Source organism: Macaca nemestrina, chromosome 18, assembly GCF_043159975.1.
Source record: "Macaca nemestrina isolate mMacNem1 chromosome 18, mMacNem.hap1, whole genome shotgun sequence".
Classification (NCBI taxonomy): Eukaryota; Metazoa; Chordata; class Mammalia; order Primates; family Cercopithecidae; genus Macaca; species Macaca nemestrina.
The window spans coordinates 255,165-276,517 of NC_092142.1; the positions used below are offsets into that span (position 1 = coordinate 255,165).

The window sequence follows — 21,353 nt, forward strand, 5'->3', positions numbered from 1 at the left end:
GTCCTGAGATGCTCTTCTGGGCTCTGATTTATTTCTACGTTGGTGTGTGTGTTAGATACCCTTGCAGGTGATTTTTGCATCTGTGTGTTAGTTACCCATAGAGCTGATTTATTTCTACATCGGTGTGTTAGATACCCATGCAGGTGATTTCTGCGTCTGTGTGTTAGTTACCCATACAACTGATTTCTTTCTATGTCAGTGTGTTAGATACCCATGCAGCTGATTTATTTCTACATCGGTGTGTTCGATACCCATGCAGCTCTCTAAGGATCAAGACGCTGATGATGGTAACAGGAGGGAAAGCAGAATGTGCCTCACATAGAGCGGCCCCTCCACCTCCCCGTTTTCCTCTGGGGCACACAACAAACCCTCATGTTACATTTTGCACTCAAATCTATTCACCTTTACACTATTCGTTTCTTATACATTGTCATTATTGATTTTTCTATCTGTACAAATTGGATATCTTGGATTATGAGAAAATACATCCCTTTTTTCACTATAATTCGCGAGAACATTTTTCATTTAATAACTTTTCATGCAGCACCAAGGTTTTTGGGAATAAATTGCTGCTGTATTTGTTAAACTTCAACGTAAGAATGACACTCAGAATCCTACCTACAAGTGAGTGATGGGAGGCGCTGGCTCAGGTGAGCAGCTCCAGATCATTGGGTGAGAGAAGGAGTCACAGCAAATAATCTTAAGACACTGGTTTGCTTCTTAAAAGACAGTAAGGGCAAACAATATTCACACTTATTACCACTGTCACATGACTTACGCTGTTTGGGAATTTTTTAAAAAGTTTACTTGTTAGACAAGCAATAATATTAGGAGCCTGAAAATTCTCTATCATCTTGCTTTTTTTTCTTTTGAGACAGAGTCTTGCTCTGTTGCCCAGGGTGGGGTGCAGTGGTGTGATCTCTGCTCACAGTAACCTGTCACTCCCCGGCTCAAGTGATTCTCTTGCCTCAGCCTCCCAAGTAGCTGAGATTATAGGCAAGTGCCACCATGCCTGGCTCATTCTTGTATTTTTAGCAGAAACGGGGTTTCACCATATTGGCCAGGCTGGTCTCGATCTCCTGACCTCGTGACCTCATGATCTGCCTGCCTTGGCCTCCCAAAGTGCTGGGATTACAGGCATGAGCCACTGCGCCTGGCCGACCCTGCCTTTTAAGAAAACTTACACAATTTATATAAAAGTAAAACTGACACAGCCTTGAGACTTTTGAGAAAGGTACACAACCAGGTGTCCACTTGGAGCACAACCATCTCCCCAGAACGTCTTCTCAAAACCCTTTCCAATCTTTCATTCCTCACTCCCACCTACCTTTTCCAAGAAACCTGCAGAATAATGTGATATAGACACTCGACAGAATAGCAGCAAACCAAGCAAGCAGCATATGAAATGGATGATACAGCATGACCAGTGGTGACTAGAATTACACACCATGGGGACAGGAAGTCAGGTTGATTTAACATTCAAAACTGAATTAATGTCATACGCGGTAAAGAATTACGGAGTAGAACCGCGTGTTAACCTTAGGAGACATAGAAAAGTACTGACAAATTCAAGAGAACGAAACTCAACAAACCATGAATAGAAGGCAATTTCCTCAACCTGTTAAAGTACATTCATGAAAAGCCACAGCTAACATTGTATTTAATGGTAAACAATAGAATGCGTTTTCCCTAAGATGGAGAACAAGACAAAGATGTCCCCTCTTGCCACTTTTATTCAACATTATCTGGCAGGTTCTAGCTGGTGAAATAAATTAACAAGTTTAGTAATAAAGACATCCAGATTAGAAAGGAATAAAAGTGTCTTTATTCATAGATGACCTGACTTTGGCATGTAGAAAATGGCAAGAAGTACACCAAAAATTACTAAAACAAAGTTTGATGGGATCATAGGACACAAGATAAAGATATACATATACTAGCAATAAAAAACCTGAAAATAAAATTAAGAAAATCGTTCCATTCACAATAGCATCAAAAGCAGAAGACATTCAGCTGAACTTCTAACAAAAAGGTGCAAAATGTGTACAATGACAACTATAAAACATTACGGAGAGACATTAAAGATCCAAATAAATGGAAACTAAATAAATGGAGGCAGATTCATGATCGTGAATTCGAAAACGCAGCATTATCAAGACAATTCTTCCAAAACTGTTCCATTAATTCAAGGCACTGCCTAATAAAATCCCAGAAGGCTGTGTGTGAAATGGAAAGCTTATTCTCAATTTTATCTGGAAATACAAAGGACCTACAATAGCCAAAATAAATTTGAAAAAGGGAAACAATGTTGGAAGACTTCACTATCTGATTTCAAAACTTTACATAAAGTCATAGTTATTAAGGCAGTGGTATTAGCACAAAAATAGATGTATACATCAAAGGAACAGAATTAAACTCAGAAATAAAGCCTTATATTTATGATTAATTTATTTTTGACAAAGGTCTCAAGACAATTCAGTAAAAGAAAGGTAGTTTGTTTTTTCAACAAATGTTGCAGTGGCAACTGGGTACCCACACACCAAAAAGAAAAACCGTGGGGGAAAGAATCCCCCAAACCAAACGAAAACAAAAATCCGACTTAGATCTTTACTGCACACACAAAAATTAACTCCAAATGGATCACAGACCTAAATGAAAGAACAGTAAGACCATGACACTTCTAAAACTCCCAAAGACACAACCCATGAAAATTAGTGAAATGGACTTCATTAAAATAGAAAACTAGTAAGTTTTAAAAGATGATTATCTCCCTATAACTAATGTAACAAATTACCTTGATCTTAGTGGCTTATAACAAGACAAATCTATTATCCTATTGATGAAGAAGTCAGAAGTGTAAAATCTAAGTGTCAGCAGAACTACGTTCCTTCTGGAGGCTTCAAAGGAGAATCCATTTCTTTACCTTTCCCAACTTTTAGAGGCCACCTGTGTCCCTGACTCATGGCCCCTCTTCATCTTTAAAGTGCACCAATCCAGTCTCCAGTTCTTTTCTCTTTTAAGGACCTTCTTGATTACAGTGGGTCTACCTACTTAAACCAGGATAATGGTCCCATCTCAAGATCTTAAATTAATCAGCTGCAAAATGCCTTTTAACCACTTCAGACAACAGGTTCATAAGTTCTGGGGAATAGGACCTGGGTATCTTGGGGGAAAGGCTTTGTTCTGTCTGCTACATAGTAGTTTGTTCTTTCACTGAGAAACGTTACATCTGTAAAACTCTTATATTCAGATTGCATAAGGCACCTGTAACCCATAAGATGACAACCAACCCATTTACAACATGAGCAAAAAATCTGAACATTTTACCAATATATACAAATGGCTATGAATAGGAATTAGCACATTAAAAGCTAATAAGCACATTAAAAATGCTTAGCATCATTCATTGTTGCAAAGTAAATACACAATGATATACCATTCCACATCAATTAGAATGACAAAAATAAAAATAACAGTAACTATTGGTGGTGATGATGTGGAGAAACTGGGATGAGCATATGCTGCTGGTGGAAATGTGAAATGGTGCAGTTATTTTGTAAATAATTTGGCAGTTTTTAAAAAGCTAAACCTAAACTTACAATAAGACTCAATCATGCTACTTGGCATCCACTTAAGATAAAAGAAATTATATGCATACACAAAGATATGTACATTAATGTCAATGGCAGCTGAATATGGAAACAATGAATAACCAACTGGTAAATGAATAAACAGAATGTGTCATATCTATCAAATAGAATATAAATAAATAAGAAATAAACTACTGGTGCATGGTACAGCAAGGACTTCAAAACAGATAAAGGAGGCATAGAGAAGTGTGTACATTGTATGATTTTATATCATAAAATTATAAGATCATAAAAAAACCAAAAACCATAAAATCAGAGTAAAATATTCTATGATTTTATATTCTAGAAAATTTAGAGTGCACTGTTATGATTTCTAGGGTTCTTTTCCGTAGAGCTAACCTTTCATCTGATATCCTTTGCAATCAGCCAAGTACATTCTTTAGCACGTTTATAGTGTAGTTCTGCTGATAACACATTCTCTCAGCTTTAATATTTGGGAATGTGTTGTTTCACCCCTGTTTATAAAGGAGATTTTCCCTGGATATGAGTTGACAGGCCTTTCTCCTGCTTTTAGTGCTTTAAAAAAATGTCTTTCCATGGTCTTCTGGTCTCCACTGTATCTTCACAGAAGTCACGCGTTTTTGAAATGCTTCTCTGGTATGTAACGTGTCTTTTCCTTCTGAGTCCTTTCAGGATCTCCTCTTAATCTTGGGATTTCAGTACTTTGGCTATCATGAACTCGGATGTGCTTCTTGTTATACTTGTTCTGCTTGGAGTTCACTGAACTTCTCGGGGCCGGACACAGGTGTTTGACATCAATCTGAGAAAATTTTGACTCCTTTTTTCAAAGGTTCTTGCTCTTCTCTCTCTTTTCCTTCTTGTATTACAAGTATATTGACGTATCACAGGAGCTTGAGGTTCTGTTGGCTTTCCTTTCATTTTGTTTCTCTGGGCTTCACTTTGGTTAATTCCTTTTCATCTCCCTTCGAGCCCACAGACTTCATCTTCCTTCTCCAACCTGTTAAGCCCATCAGCGCCATTTCATCTCAGTGTCATATTTTCCAGCTTCATAGTGATGTCTCATGTATACCCTATATATGCACAGCGTCTCCTATCATGGACATTGCCTACCAGACTGGTACATTTGTCACAACTGATACTTCTACAGTGAAACATCATTACCACTCCAACTCCATCATTCACATCAGGGTTCATTCTTGGTGTTGTACAATATATGGCTCTGGACAAATGCATAACATGTATCCACTATTACAGTATCATACAGAGATCACATACTAAAAATTCTCCTGCTCTGCCTATTCATCCCTGCCTCCCCCTGGCAACAACTGATCTTCTTACAGTCTCCATAGTCTTGCCTTTTCCAGGATGTTGTAAAGCTGGAATCATACAACAACCTTTTCAGATTGCTTCTTTCACTTAGCAATATGCCCTTTAAGTTTCCTCCGTGTCTTTTTATGGATAGCTCATTTATTTTCAGCCTCAAATAATATCCCATTGTCTGGATGTACCACAGCTCACTTATACATTCACCTACTGAGGGGCATTTTGGTTGCTTCCAAGTTTTGACAACTATGAATAAGGCTGCTCTAAATATCTACTTGCAGGCTTTTGTGTGTAGACATAAGTTTTCAACTGCTTTGAGCAAATGCCAAGGAGTGTAATTGCTTTATCATATGGTAAGGGTATAGTTAGTTTTGTAAGAAACCACCAATCTGTCTTCCTAAAGGCTGTTCTATTTTTATTAAGACCCGCCATGAATGAGAGAGAATTCCCACAGCTCCACATCTTCACAGGCTTTGGTGTTGATAGTGTTCTGGATTCTGGTGTAGTGATATCTTACTGTTGCTTTCATCTGCATTTCTCTATGACACGTGATGGGAAGCATCATCTCATACGTCGATTTGCCATCTCTATATCTTCTTAGATGAGGCATCTGTTAGTCTTTGACCCATTAATGTGATGAATTACGTTAATTGGCTTTTCAATGTTAAACCGGCTTTGGATACGTGAAATTCCATGTGGTTTTAGTGCACAATTTTTGCTAGATTTGCTAATATTTTATTGAAGATTACTGCATCTATGTTCATGAGAGATGTTCTGTAGTTTTCTTGTAATATTTTGTTATAAAATGGTATTTGATATTAAAATGATGCTGGCTCTATAGAATGAGTTAAGAAGTATTCCTCAGCTTCTATGTTCTGAAAGAGATTGTAGATAATTGGTATAATTTCTTCTTAGATATTTGGTAGAATTCACCAGTGAACCCATCTGGGCCTGGCACTTCCTGTTTTGAAAGGTTATTAACCACTGATTCAATTTAACAGATACAGGCCCATACAGATCGTTTCTTCCTGTTCAAATTTTGGCAAATTCTGTCTTTAAAGAAATTGGTTCATTTCATCCACGTTATCAAATTTGTGGCCATAGAGTTATTCATAATTTTTATTATCCTTTTAATGTCCATGGGATCTGTAGTTATGTCCCTTATTTCATTTCTGATATTGGTAATTTATCTGCTGTATTTCTTTTTCTTGTTAGAGGCTTACAGATTTTCTCTCAAAGAACCAGCTTTTGGTTTCATTGATTTTTCTCTACTGATATTCTGTTTTCAATGTATTGATTTCTGCTCTTTCATTATTTGTCTCCTGCTTAGAATTTAATTGGATGTTCTTTTTCTAGTTTTCGAAGGTGGAAGCTGATTGATTTTAGATCTTATTTTTAACGTATGCATTTAAATCTATAAATTTCCCTATAAACATTACTGTCACTGCAGCTCACAAATTTTAACAAGTTTTCATTTTCATTTACTTCAAAAATTCAAAGAAATCTTTAGGTTTCTTCCTTGAACAATGTATTATGTATAAGTGTACTGTTTAATATCCTAATATATTTTCCAGTCGTCCATTATTGATTTCTACTTTACTGTGGTTGAGAACATACTTGTTTGATTCCTATTCTTTTAAATGTGTTAAGGTGTGTTTAATGGACCACAACATGGTATGTCTTGGTGAATGTTGTGTATTCTGCTGCTGTTGGAGGAAATAGTCTATAAACTTCAGTTATATACAGTTGACTGAGGATGCCGATTTCAATTTTGTCCTTACTGCTTTTCTGGCTACTGAATTGGTCCATTTCTGATAAAGGGGTGTTAACGTCTCCAACTATAATAGTGGGTTAATTATTTCTCCTTGAAATTTATCAGTTTTTACTTTGGAATTCTGATACTTTGTTAGCAAAAGTACATTTAAGGATTGTTACATCTTCTTGGAGTATTGACCTCTTTATTATGTAATAGTCATCTCTGGTAACTTTCCTTGATGTAAAGTCGACTCTGTCTAAAATTAATATCACCACTTCCATTTTTCAAAATGAGTGTTGGCCGGGCACGGTGGCTCATGCCTGTAATCCCAGCACTTTAGAAGGGCAAGGCAGAATGATCACCTGAGGTCAGGAGTTCAAGACCAGCCTGGCCAACACGGTGAAATCCCATCTGTACAAAAATAGAAAAAATAAATAAATTACGCAGGCATGACGACAAATGCCTGTAATCCCAGCTACTCGGGAGGCTGAGGGAGAATCACTTGAACCTGGAAGGCAGAGGTTGCAGTGAGATATCAGGCCATTGCACACCAAAAAATTAGTGTTAACATTTATATCTTTTGCCATCCCTTTACTGTTGATCTATATGTATGTCTTTATATCTAAAGTGGATTTCTTATAGATAATATATAGTTCGGTGCATTTGGACTGACATTGAAAGTAATAATATACAGTTGAATTAACATCTACCATATTTGTTACTATTTTCTATTTGTTGCCCTTGTTCTTTGTTTTTGTCTTTCACTTTTTTTTCCTTGTGGTCTTTATTGAGCATATTCTATGATTTATTTTCTTTCCTTTCTTAGCATATCAGTTACTTTTTTTTTTTTTTTTAAGTGGCTGCCTTGGAATTTGCAATATAAATTTACAAGTAACCCAAGTCCACTTTCAAATGACACTACACTGGTTTCTTGATAATGCAAGCACACTATAATAACAAAATAACCCTAATTCCTAATTGCTCTCTCCCATCCCTTGGGTATCACTGCTCTCATTCATTTCACTTATATTTAAGTGTGTGTATATGACATATACATAAGCATATAATACAGTATATTTACTGTCGCTATTATGAATGAACTGTTAAGTTAGATCTGTTAAGAAAAATGAAAGATTTTCTTCTACCTTCACTATTTCTTCTTTAATGCTTTTTGTTTTTCTATTTATTTTTTTAAACAGACAAGGTCTTTCTCTGTTGCCCAGGCTGGAGTGGAGCAGCATCATTATAGCTCACCGCAGCCTTGAACGGGATCCTGGGCTCAAGAAGTGACCCGTCTCAGCCTCTCAAAGTAGCTGGCACTATAGGTGTTGGCCACCACGTTTGGCTTTTAATGAGACAGAGTCTCACAACGTTGCCCAGGCTGGTCTCAACTAAGCGGCCTCCAGCTCTACTCCCATCTTTGCCTCCCAGAGTGTTAGGATGACAGCTGTGAGCCCTGTAAACAGACTGTGCTCTTCCTTTCTTTGTGCACAGCTGAGTTACTGACCTCTACTATTTTCTCTAGAGAACTTTGAACATTTTTTGCAAGGCAGGTCTACCGGCAACAAATTTTTCAATTTTTGTAGGAGAAGGTCTTTTCTTTTTCTTCACTTTTGAAAGATAATTTCACAGAGTATAGACTTCTAGGTTAATGGAATTTTTTTCCTCTCAATAGTTTAAATACTTCACTCCACTTCTTGCTTTCATGGTTTTTGAGGGGAAGTTGAAAATAATTCTTATCTTTGATCCTCCATAGGGAAGGAGATTACTCTGGTTTCTTTGCTTTTTAATCTTTGATTCACCATAGTTTCAATATTTTATGCCCAAATAGAGTTTATTTTTGTTTTGTTTTTGTCGTCATCGTTTTTACATTTATCCTTCTTGGTGTTTCTTGAGCTTCCTGGATCTATGGTTTGGTGTCTGGCATTAATCTGAGGAAATTCAGCTATTACTGTTACAAATATTTCTTCTGTTCCTCTTTCTTCCCCCTTGTATTACCGTTATGCATATTTTATGCCTCTGTGGAAGTCCCATAGTGCTTGGATACTCCGTTCTTTTTTGCTTTTCAGCTCTGGAGGTTGGAGTTGGGTATTTCCCTTTCTCCCAGGTCAGAAGGCTCTGATAAAATCCCACCAGGTTAGTCTCCACTTAACTAGCTTCTCAGGAAGGTGGACCTAGTGAAGAGTGCACTTGCATATTGAAAAATGATTCCTATTCTCTTTCCCCTGTAGTAAGTATGAGGGGATTTTTCTCTGATGTTTACTTCGAGAACCTGATTGAGCTTCTGATGATACAACTCACAAAAGCATGAGACCCATATGCACAGGCCTCCTGGAGGTTTTAACTCTCAGACGTGGCCATACCTCACCACAGCAATTTGTCAATTCCAGTTCAGGGTTTCCAATCCCAGCGTGGGTTCCTTGGAGCATTGTGCTCCAGTGTATGGTGATTCATCTGCTTTACCTGTCCAGCCAATCTGGGGACAGTGGCTTGCCGGTGACCTCACGTCTCTTGCAGGTTTAAGAAGAGCTGCTGATTTTTCAGTTTGCTCAGCTTTTTACCTGTGAGGAGGGAGTGACAATTCTCAAGATTATCGTGTACATAACCTGAAATTCCCCAACTCCATTATAGTGAAAAGTGTCTTCCCTTCCTCTGGCTCAAGAATTAAAATATTTTCATTCTCTGACACGTTGTACTCTGATTCCCTAAATATTTATAATTGCAGATTTAAAAACTCAGTTTTCTGCTGTATCAGACATGTAGACTGGCACTTTCCAACAGAATTATGAGAGTCCTGTTATAGAACTTGAAACCTTCCTTGTAGCCTCATAACCTTCCTTGTAGCCTCATATAAATATATAAACAGGTATAATTAATTTTACTGGTATATTTTTAACTCAAAATGCTCATACTATACTTGCAATAAGAAATACAAATAGGCCGGATGCGGTGGCTCAAGACTGTAATCCCAGCACTTTGGGAGGCCGAGGCGGGTGGATCACGAGATCGGGAGATCGAGACCATCCTGGCTAACACGGTGAAACCCCGTGCCTACTAAAAATACAAAAAATTAGCCAGGCGTGGCAGCGGGCAGCAACTTGGGAGGCTGAGGCAGGAGAATGGCATGAACCCGGGAGGCGGAGATTGCAGTGAGCCGAGATCACGCCACTGCACTCTAGCCTGGGCAACAGAGCTAGACTCCGTCTCAAATTAAAAAAAAAAAACAAATACAATATTTTCTATTTTTTATATTAACTGGCATGTCTTTCACGCAGCAAATCCAGTTCAGACCAGGCACACGTCATGTGCTCAGCCGCCGCATGTGGTGAGTGACAGAGACCATCCTGCATGTGTGTGCACTTTTTACTGCCTTTTTCTTGACCACAGATTCTACCCCCCGTTTCTCTGTGTATGCGGTGATTATTTGCTGAATATTACACATTGTGGGTAACTTGTTGAGCACACTCAGGATCCCTAACCTCCCTCTGAAGCTTTCCAGCTCTTGTTTTAGCAGTTAGCACAGGCACGGCTGGGTCATCGTGACATGGGCAGGCTTGGTTGGATTCGCTGTTGGTGTGAATCTGTGGAGAGCTCCCATCCTGCACCCACTTGGGTCTCCCCATCCTGGACGTGGTAAGATGGCCATGCTCCGCCCACACCTGAGCTCTCTCTGATCTCCCCCTCCCGGACATGGTAGGACGGCCATGCTCCGCCACACCTGAGCTCTCTCTGATCTCCCCCTCCCGGACATGGTAGGATGGCCATGCTCCGCCACACCTGAGCTCTCTCTGATCTCCCCCTCCTGGACGTGGTAGGGTGGCCATGCTCCGCCACACCTGAGCTCTCTCCGAGCTCCGCCTTCTGGATGTGGTAGGATGGCCATACTCCGCCCACACCTGAACTCTCGGCACCACGGTCTGCAGGTGTTCTCCAGAGGGCAAGTGTACTGTGGGTGCATCTCATTCATTCTCCTGCCCTCGCCCTCAGGTTCTGGCTGGTACAGCTGTGGTCACAGACTAAAAACAGCCACCTCATTCGTTTTGTGCAGTTTTACAGTTGTTTAGGGCAGATGGGTGATTTGGGTCCCTGTTCTCTCATCATGGCTAGAAGTAGTTTTGGCAAATTATTCTTTTATCTTTACATTCGGAAACTAAAGGAAAGTTTCACCCATAGAATACTAGCGTTGCGACAATCCTAATGAGAGTTTCTCCAGAAACTAGGATCCAGGTCAGCAGCCAGTCATTTCATAGAAGATAAACTTCAAGAACATTCTCTGAAGGGCAATGAAACTGAGTAAGATCTAACCACTGTTACCAACAACCAAGAAAAATAGGTAAGAAAATGCAGCTAAGATTTGGATCAAGTAAGTACGGTAATAAACATGCAAACTATCGCTAAGCACAAATAGGCTGGGAGTAAAAAATTTTTATGATATTGACATTTACGATTTTACAAAACTGCCCCATATGATGTATCAAGAGGACTCCTGATGAAAATTTACAAAGGATGCTTTATGGCTTATATAAAACTGTTGGTCAAATCCAAATATTTCACAAAAATAACATTTCAAATAATATTCTTTTATATTTTGCAGACATCTGTACAAGGAGGTTATTCATCACACATGACCCAGTAACGTTTGTCAGCGGTTGGATTCAATACGAGAAATAAGCAAATAACCGTAACCGCACTGTTTCTTCCATTTCAAAGTCTTTTCTCTTATACAAAGTGGTCAAGAAAAATGCCCGTTGCCTTACATACTGGTTAGTGCCAAAAATTTGGTTTAAAATATTTCAACCCTTGAAATATTTTACGTCCATGTTGTTAGTTACACAAAGAACACATACAAATACAATTATTTTGCCATAAGTTTTGGCAAATTGTAACCATTAACTAAACAAACAGGAGTAAGCATGTTATTTTTGAGATAGGGTCTTGCTCTGTTGCCCAGGCTGGAGTGCAGTGGCACGATCATGGCTCACTGCACCCTGATCCTCCCACTCCAGCCTCCCGAGCAGCTGGGACCACAGGCACACACCACCATTCCTGGCTGATTTCTGTATGTTTTGCAGGGATGGGCTTTGGAATGTTGCCCAGGCTAGTCTCAAATGCTGGGAACTCAAGCAATCTGCCTGCCTTGGCTTCCCAAACTGCTGAGGTTAGAGGCATGAGCCACCATGCCTGGCCTAATCATTTTTAAAGAGTCTGCATTTATTATCGTTATTTTTTTCTAATTGAGATGGGGGTCTTGCTCTGTTGCCCCGGCTGGAGTGCAGTGGTGCCATCTCAGCTGACAGCAACCTCTGCCTCCCGGGCTCAAGTGATTCTCCCACCTCAGCCTCCCAAGTAGCTGGGACTACAGGTGCACACCACCGGGCTCAGCTAATTTTTTGTACTTTTGGTGAAGACAAGATGTACAAAAGGCATTTCTGTACATTTTGCCATGTTGTCCAGGCTGACCTTGAACCCTTGGGCTCAAGCCATACACCTGCCCTGGGTTCCCAAATTACTGGAGTTATAGGCATGAGCTATCGTGCCCAGTCCTTCATTATGTGCTGTGGCTTAATATTAAAATAAGGAAAGGGAGGAGCCCAAGGGAGCACGTTGGCAGAAAGGGCTCCCTTGTCAACAACTTGCTAGCATGGCATTCACTCCCTTGCCTGGCTGGCACTGCGTTCTTTAGATGAAGAACACGTTATGTGTCAATGAGAAACAGAAACAACATAGGAACACCCTGTCTCTACAAACACTTAAAAATTAGCTGGGTGTGGTGTCGAGCATCTGTGGTCCCAGCTGCTTGAGGTTGAAGTGGGAGGACCGCGTGAGCCCAGGTGGTCACAGCTGCAGTGAGCCAAGAGCTGCCATCATGATGCTGAATTCCAACCTTGGTGACAGAGCAAGACCTTGTCTCAAAACAAAAAGCAACGAAAACCCAAAATGATGCACTCTAAGTTCTGTCCTTTAAATTCCAGTACCTTCATTTGTAAAGGTATGTAAAGGTGAAACTCAGGAGCTGCCTGTAGTAATGTGGACGTACGTTTGACCTCAGCTCTGATCTGAAGCACGTCCTTCTGTCTCACTGCTTGCCAAGACTAAGCTAAATTTCAGAAGTAAAAATACTCCCGAAAATGTTGTACATTTTCAACTATTCGTATTGTACCTTAAGTTTCTTTGGTATTGGAGCAAAAATACTGGGTCATTTAAAGTGATATGTAGCTTCAACGTGGGATGTAAGGTGATTCAGGTCCTTTGAGAAGACAAGCTTGCAACAACGGCATGAATAATGTTGGAATCAAAATCACAGAAACTAAACACCAAATAGTATAGGTTCAATCCGTGTCTCTAACAAGTATCTGGATAACTAAACTTTCTGCTTTACTTGGGTGTGAAGATCATGAAATGTAGTTTATAATTATTTGGGCAGAGAAAATAGAGAATTGGGGTAGTTATGTAAAATTCAAGATTAAAGAAAAGCAGTATTATATAGCAGAAATATAAATTGGCTATTACCTTCAGTAATTTAGATCAGGGGTTGGCAGGTCCCTGCACCAAATCTGGTCCGTTGTTCTTGTAAATAAAGTTTTATTGGTACACAGTCATACGCACTTGCTGTCACCCATGGCTGAGGGCAGAGTTGACTGGTTGTGAGAGACCTTATGGCCTGCAGGAACTAAAATACTAGCTGGCACCTTGCAGGCAAAGTTTATGACCTGATTCGGGTAGCTGCCTAAACTGTCCAATTCGCTTGTTCTAAAACAATCCAACAATGTAGCACACTTATCTGAAGATTTGAGAATATGCATGCAACAGCCTAATCAGAAGAAAAGTCCAATTCCACCCATAGGGTTACAAACTCTTCCCTTTTCCCTACAAGGAATTAAATGAATAAAACTGTGTGAGATTTTACTGGTATGTATCATATGTATCAATCTTGATGAAAAGTTAAAAATGTGTATTTATACAGATACATAGTGTTACTTTTCATGCACTGTTTTCGGACTTCTGGTTCACAAAATCTGCATTTCTGCACCATGATTTTGAAGGCAAAAACCCAACTTCTGGGCTAGCGGTCAATTCTGAGGCGCCCAGCATGTTCAGGAGGCAGTGTCGGGGAGCGTGTCCCTTACCTGGAGGGGTGTAGGCGTCCATGGAGGTCTACACGACCAGGGACCTGCGTTTGGAAGGCATAGGCACCGCCATCTTCTGCTCTTTGTGTCTGGCCAGAGCCGCCTGGACAGCTTCCGTGTGGACGTCTGAAACGCAGAGAGCTCAGTCAGTGCTCAGCTGAGGTCCCAGAGGCCAAGCTGCACCCTCCTCTCTGTCCCCGCAGCACGGTTCATCCACCTTCTGAAACTCACCAACAGATGGGTGGGTGAGGAAAGAAAATCAGTGTTTACAGTTCCATAAAGACATTAAAATTTATTCACAGACTTTTAATTATTCATTTTATTACTGTAGAATCCATATCCGCAAGCAAACACTGGGTGTAAACTGCACTGAGATTTTTCTTTTTAGGGTGAATGCACCTTGATCTTTGGAGATTCTTTGTAGGTCACACGTTTGAGCCTCCAAATCCTTTCACTGTACCGTTGAGAGGCGTGTGCACGCCTCGCACCCCAACTCACACAGCCACGGTCGCAGCTCAGCTCAACACCGGCCATGGGCCAGGACTGTGTTGGCTATGGATATGGTTTGGCTGTGTCCCCACCCAAATCTCAACTTGAATTCTACATCCCAGAATCCCCATGTGTCGTGGGAGGGACTTAGGGAGAGGTAACTGAATCACTGGGTCCCGTCTTTCCTGTGCTATTCTCGTGATAGTGAATAAGTCTCATGAGATCTGATGGCTTATCGGGGTTTCCGCTTTTGCTTCTACCTCGTTTTCTCTTGCTGCTGACATGTAAGAAGTGCCTTTCGCCTCCCACCATGATTCTCAGGCCTCCCCAGCCATGCGGAACCGCAACGCCAACTAAATCTTTTTCTTCCCAGTTTCGGGTATGTCTTTATCAGCAGCATGGAAATGGACTAAAACAACCATTAAGACATTTTGTGGCTATTAACCCATTACATTAATTCCACACATTCACTGAATGCCTTCTCTGTAAGTCCCTACGGGTTGGGGTCGCAGCGGTGATAAGGCAGACAGTCTCATGGCATCTCACGCAGGCCACTTCTTAAGGGATGAGACAAGTGATAGATGGGCTAGAGAATTAAAGCAGAGACAGATGCAGCAGCAACTCCAAACTGTGAAGCCAGGGAAGAACCCTCTTAACACAGAATCAGAACAACAGGAATGAAACATACCGGCTGTCAAGACGAGAATCTTCGAGACACAGGCAAAAATCCGCTCAAAGGCCCTAAACTGTCAGTGAGAACGGTGTTAGCAGAATAAAACCACCACCACCAAAAATGGCCAGCATGAGTGAAGACGAGTTGGGGCAGTTTTCTCTGAAGCTGCGAGAATGATCCCACTGAAAGAGAATCAGACGTGGCTTTCTGGCTTAAAACCCCCAAGCTGCCACCTGAGACAGGACCCAGACCCTCAGCATCATGCCCACAAGCAGCTCATCGCACTGCTTGGTCTTGTCAGCCTTTGTGCACACTTCTCTCCCTAACTAGATAAAGAGCCTGGTCATCTGGCCACTATTTCTAATTCCCAGGTCAAAAACCATTATGTGACTGACTTGGCTCATGGCCGAAAACTGAAGGGATCAATGAGGTGACAGTCCACTCACTTCCACAAATCGCTTTTTGTTTTGCATATTCTCCGTTTTAAACTTTTTGGATGTAATTTCAAAGACACAGAAAATCTGCAAGACCAGCTTAGTGAATTCCCACATAACTTACCAGGCTCAACTTAGGCCCAACTGCTCCTATCTTACATCACTGCTTTCCCCCCTCCCCCATGAATTTTCTAAGTCAAATGAAAATAAATATCAGATACTATATATCCTTCCATACCTAAATGTTTCAATGTATTTCCTAAACACAAGGATATGCTCTCACATTCACTTTCCTCAAGATCCGGAAATTTAACTGTCATATACAAAGTTCACTTTCAAATGCTGTCAACTGTCTCCATAATTTTCTTACTTTGTCTTCTTCTACGATCCAATCCAGGATGATGAATTGATTTGTCATGTGATTTTTACCCGTCCAGCATCCAAGTTTCTCACGTTTTGTGTTTCCTGAAATTGGAAATGTTAAAGAATACAGGTCAGTTATTTCACAGCTTGTCCTTTATTTTGGTATCTTCCGGACTAGACTCAGGAGTATGCATTTTAGCAGGGACACCGCAGAAGTCTGTCTTACGTGACAATGTTAACATCGGCAACTCAGTGAAGGTGGTGCTTAAGTGCCTCCAAAGCAAAGATGCTACTTCTCGCGTTGAAATTAAGATTTGGGAGGAGACACCCTGACACTATGTGCATATTCTGTTTTCCATGAATTCTCCACTACTAGTTTTAGCATCCACTGATTTCCTGTCATTCCTTCTAAATCATTAGATCTTCCATATTCACTGAAAAATAATTTTATCTTTCAGCATTCATTTACATATGTCCATATATACTCACGGAGTCTGGCTTCGTGGGTTATGATTCATAGTTACAATGGTTTGTTCTGTTGCTCAACTGGTCCCAGATTTGACACCGGATTCCCCAGCCCTTAGACCAGGACTCCTTCTAGTGAAGAACGGAGTTTGGAAGCTAAGAGTGGGCACCGGGTGCTGCTGGGCATTGCCGGCAAGTAGAACACACACACGCATGTACACGCATGTGCACCCACACCCATCCACAGGCACTTCTATCCCTGTCTACATCTGTCGGGAGCCACCAGCTGATACTTGTACCTCCTGCTGCAACCTAATCCCACGTGATCCATTCCAGGCTTTGGCCTTTTCTTATTTCTACCTCTTACCAAGAAAGAAACCTGGCACCTGCAGCACTCAATATATTCACTGATTTATTAAGCTTATTTGCTTAAGTCTGGAGATACAGAAATGCTTTCAGAATTGCTATCTAATACCACGGTGAAAAATCTATCGAGTTCAGTGCTCATTTGTAATTATTTTTTCATTGTTTTTTTGGAAGGTAGGGAGTACAAAGTATACACAGTGAAATGTTCAGATCTTGAGTACACTTGGCACATTTCGATAAATGGAAATCTATTACCCTAATCAAATCTTTTGCATCAAAGTTCCCACAAGTCCCCTCCCAGTCAATCCCAGCCCTCAAGAGACAGCCACTGTTCATTCTCGAGGAGTGTTCTTGGCGCTCTTCCGTCACCCGAGACTCGCATAGATTCTCCATTGTCACATGGACTCCACGGCGTGGTGTTCACTCTCTGCTCAGTTCAAGGCTCCTGGAACTCATCCCCGTTGTCTGTTTTGGTTTCAGCATTTTGTACGTTTTTCCTGCTGGGAACAAGGACAATGTATGAATATATCAGAATTTGCTCATGTTTCTCCAGATGAGAGAGATTTATGTTGTTTCCAGTTCTTGGCTATGACAATTTACTCTGGAGATAATGTGCATTCTTTTACAAGGACACACATTTTCTGCTCTCCTTGGTGAACGTCTACAGCATACCTGCTGGGCCATATGGTAAGTGTACACATTTTTAAAGAAACTGCCACATTTGCTGAAGTGGCTGTGCCATTTTAAGTCTCCATCAGTCTGAGATCCAGTCTGTCATATCTTCACCAGCACCTGCTACTGTCCTCCCTTCTCCACTCTTGTGAAGGGGAACCTCGTGGGTTTAAGTTGTACTTACCCAATGACTCCCTGGTGAGCACCTCTCATGGGCCACTGGGCATCTGTATACATCTGTTGCGAAGAGTCCATCTTGCATGCTTGCAAAATTCACACCATTTCTGGTTGTTTGTACATTTCCTAAAATGTTCTAAATAAGGCCCTGTGTCTTCTGTACATCAAGCATCTCCCCCTGCTTCCAAGTCTTTATGCCTTTTAGTTCTCCTAACTAACTTCACGGACGAGGGCCCCAGTGTGCACCATGCGAACCTGAAGCACGGAGAATGGCCATGCTCCCGACACCCCTGACTGTGGGCAGAGCTCCCCGGCTGCCACCACCGAGGAGGGGGGTCAGCTCTTGTTTTTCAGGAGTGGCCTTTATCAAATGGAGAAAGTTCCCTTCTGTTCCTGATGTGATAGGAAATTCGTATAAGGACTATTAAATTTCAACAGATGTTTTCCAGTGTCTACCGGGAGGATAAAATGGGTTTTCTGCTTTATTTTTTGTTAATGTGGTGAATTACATTGATTTTTGAATGATGAGCCAAATGTGCAATGCAAAACTACAGATCATGAGAACAAACTCTAAGTGTTCATGGTATTCTTATCCCTTTTACATATTTCTGGGTTTGATTTAGTAAGAATTTGTTCAAAGCTTTGGCATCTGTATGTCAACAAGAGTGAAAGGCGTGAGATTTTGCCTCGCATGCAAACTAACAAAGGGGGCCAGCACCACCCCAATGCACTGAAAGAGCCAGGACATTTCCCGGCCAGAAACAAAGGGCTTGTCACACACAGTGGGGCAGCAGGACCCACTCACCCCTGTCGATATTCAGGATCCCACAGTGGGGCAGCAGGACTCACTCGCCCCGGTCAATACTCAGCAACGTCCTGTATCCCTGTACAACGACAAGATGTTATTTAGGCAAAACAAAATTAACGATCATGTAAAGAACTGCTTACATTTTTCTCTTCTGAGAAAATTTGTTTTTAGCAACCATGGCTCTCAAGGCACTCACTTGCACATTATACATAATACTGCTTGTGGCCAAAGTCATGGTACCTTCCTATTCTTATTTACCAAGAGTTCTGAAAGGTGAGTATTTTAAAGAGAAAAGAGGTATGTGGCTTACCCCAGGCTAAGGAGTGAGTTAGCTGGACAATTCTTGTGAAATATGTGCTTTTTCTAATTAGAAAATCTGAGAACAAGGTATCAGTGTGAGTCTGTTATCTCCATGAAGGAGTGAAATGGATGCTGGGAAATTGAAGGAGCTTCAGAACGGGAATCTCACAACCTCAAATGGGGAGACCAGCAATTGGGAAAGCAGTCACTCTGATTCATGGAGTTTTCGGAGATTCACGTCCACTCCGTCCTGCATTTGAGCGACTTTTCTTCTTGTGATGTGGACCCGATAGAAGAGAGGTCCCACGTAGACATTCGGCATTTGTGAGGGTCTGGCACCGTGACTCACTTCTACAGATTTAACATGTTTGTGTATAAATTACAATGGCTCAACTCTATAAAAACTGATAGCAGTTATGGATCAATTCCCTCATTTCTCACTTGGGCCACACTTCCTGTTTCTGCAAGAACATATCGCTTGGCTAGAAGGCACGATGTTGACATTGAAAGGAAAAAGGACCTTGTATAAAAATGATGTAGAGAATTCTTCTCAAAGGCCACTGGGACACACACTGTGTTGGTGACCAGCTGTCTACCGGCGCGGCAGCGAGAGAGACAGAGCTGCACGCGTGAGCAGTCACAGCTCCCGTGACCCACACCAAGACCCCCAGGGTGATGAAAGGCCAACCAGCAGCCTTGGAACGTACACTTCCTTCCCAAAATAGCTTCCCGAGAAACAACAAACAGTGATAATTGCAGGCATTTCTATGACTGGGAAGCAAGAAACCCTCCCAGTCCTGTTCCTTCTACACCACATCCAGAACAGGCGTACACCCGGTGTAGAAAGCTCCCAAGGCCTGAACAGATCATTCGATTCTAATTCAGACTGACCTAATCTCTGCAGTGCAGTCCTACAAACAGACTTTCCAAAAGTTACCAAACCACTACCTCAAACCTCATGGTTTCTCTGCTTCGAAAGAGGACATGCGGCTCGGTTTATACGGCCACCAGAACACACACAGGGTATTATCTTATTGCCCTTCAGTGCCAAGAAGAATCCTGTGGTCTCTCACAGTAAAAACAAAACCACATCCACCACAACCCAGCTTTTCAAGTTGCAGGGAGTTTTACAGCCTCTTTCTATGTCGTCTTCCTTTTTGCCCCAAACTGGATATTCTTTTTACTTTCTCCTTATTTCCTGAATATAATTTGATCAATATAATCAAAGTGCTTGTGTTAGAAGCAACTTTACTTAAAAAGAATTCAAAGAACTACATCAAAATATTAAGAGTAGCCATTTCAGGGTGACAAGAGAACAATATATTGTTTTTGTTCATTATTTCCAACATTTGCGAAGTTTTTTGCCTTGAGTGTAGTCACTTTTGCAATCAGAGGTTACAGTGCTTGATGGAATGAGGCCATGAAGCGCACACACCACCGAGTTTCTAACACAGAGCAATCTGTGAGGAAGGATGGAGACACAGGAAAGGTTCATTTTAAAGCAATGCAGGTGTTTTTTTCATAAAGGCAAAAGACATTTTTTAAAGTGTTTGCATCATACACAAGTCTGCTAAATTTGGTCAAAAAACAGAGAAAACAGTAACAGAAGAACGCTTTAGCCCACAAGGAGACCAGCACACCCAGCTCGAGACCACTCCAGATGAGGCGTGGAGAGTGGTTTCCTCAGCTGACCCACAGGATCGGGTAACACAAGCAGAAGGGAAACATGGGGACCACAGAGACATCAGACTGTGGACTTCATAGCAAGAGACAGCAACACAAACTAGCGGAGTAATTAAAAACTATGGTAAAAAGAGGTCCACATTCTATTTTAACCTGAAATCAGTGGCACGGGGACCACCACACCACCCTGCAGTTGCCTCCTCCCTCCCCCACACACAGCAGCCTCCTGGGACAACATCCTACTTCCAACTTGCAGTTGCCTCCCGTCCCACCCCCCCACAGTGGCCCCCTACAACATCATCCTACTTCCACCCTGCAGCTGCCTCCCATCCCCAACACACAGCAGCCTCCTGGGACAACCTCCTACTTGCCGGCCACAGCCTGGAGCCCCCAAAGCATGGAGGGGCTTAGCGAGCCACACAACATTCCCCCTTCACACCTGGGAAGTCAGCCCCTCACTGAAGTGGGTCCTGCGCCCACCAGCTGTGCACGATCAGAGGTGTGAGGTTACGGACCTGGTCACCCACTGTGCAGAGAGGCGTGAGGTCATGGACCTAGTCGCCCGTTGTGCACGATCAGAGGTGTGCAAGGTTCCAGACCTGGTCACCTGCTATGCACAATCAGAGGTGTGAGGTGATGGACCCGGTCACCCGCTGGGTATGAATAGAGGTGTGGGTGGTTAGTGACCTGGTCACCAGCTCTGCACAATCAGAGCCATGCGAAGTTACAGACCTGGTCACCAGCTGCACCCAATCAGAAGCTTTTGAGGTTAGGGACCTGGTCACCTGCTGTGCACAGAAGTGTGAGGTTATGGACCTCGTCACCCGCTGTGCATGATCAGAGGTGGGCCAGGTTAGGGACCATGTGCGTGGTGATGGACCTGATCAGCAGCCAAGACACCTGACGTTTCCAGTGTCATCCCGGCTTCTTTCAAAACTGGAAAAGTCTTCAGATATTTCCCAAAAGCTTGTCCATCTTTGAAAACGATATGCGTGTGCACAGGTGATACCGATGACTGAAGATTGAAGTTGAGAGCATTCCAGCCCCATGCCCATGTCCCATCCCATCTGCGAAAACTTGAGCACAAACATCTCCCTCTCTGAAGC

The 21,353-nt window shown here is 41.9% G+C and overlaps 1 protein-coding gene and 1 long non-coding RNA gene across 28 annotated transcripts in view; one reads left to right on the forward strand and one right to left on the reverse strand.

The window, feature by feature from the left end:
* The window catches only part of LOC105471856 (disco-interacting protein 2 homolog C-like), a 220,576-nt gene that overhangs the window by 47,215 nt on the left and 152,008 nt on the right, over nucleotides 1-21,353 (reverse strand). For 17 of the 27 annotated variants that reach the window (XR_011616204.1, XR_011616208.1, XR_011616207.1 and 14 more), the window contains exons 1-4: nucleotides 18,262-19,518; nucleotides 15,784-17,104; nucleotides 14,995-15,161; nucleotides 13,818-13,943 (exon numbers count right to left, since the gene is read on the reverse strand). Coding sequence is in view for 22 of the 27 variants with exons in the window: in XM_071083731.1 (XP_070939832.1) it covers nucleotides 13,818-13,839 (22 nt within the window). In the remaining 5 variants the exon portion in view is untranslated. Of the gene's footprint in view, nucleotides 1-13,817; nucleotides 13,944-14,994; nucleotides 15,162-15,783; nucleotides 17,108-18,261; nucleotides 19,519-21,353 lie in introns of those variants that run through there. The other 10 variants (XM_071083725.1, XM_071083722.1, XM_071083724.1 and 7 more) reach the window with 5 other exon arrangements.
* Nucleotides 10,501-13,806, forward strand: LOC139359787 (uncharacterized). The gene is made up of 3 exons (XR_011616209.1): nucleotides 10,501-11,023; nucleotides 11,285-11,453; nucleotides 13,734-13,806. It is a non-coding gene; the product is annotated as an uncharacterized lncRNA (long non-coding RNA).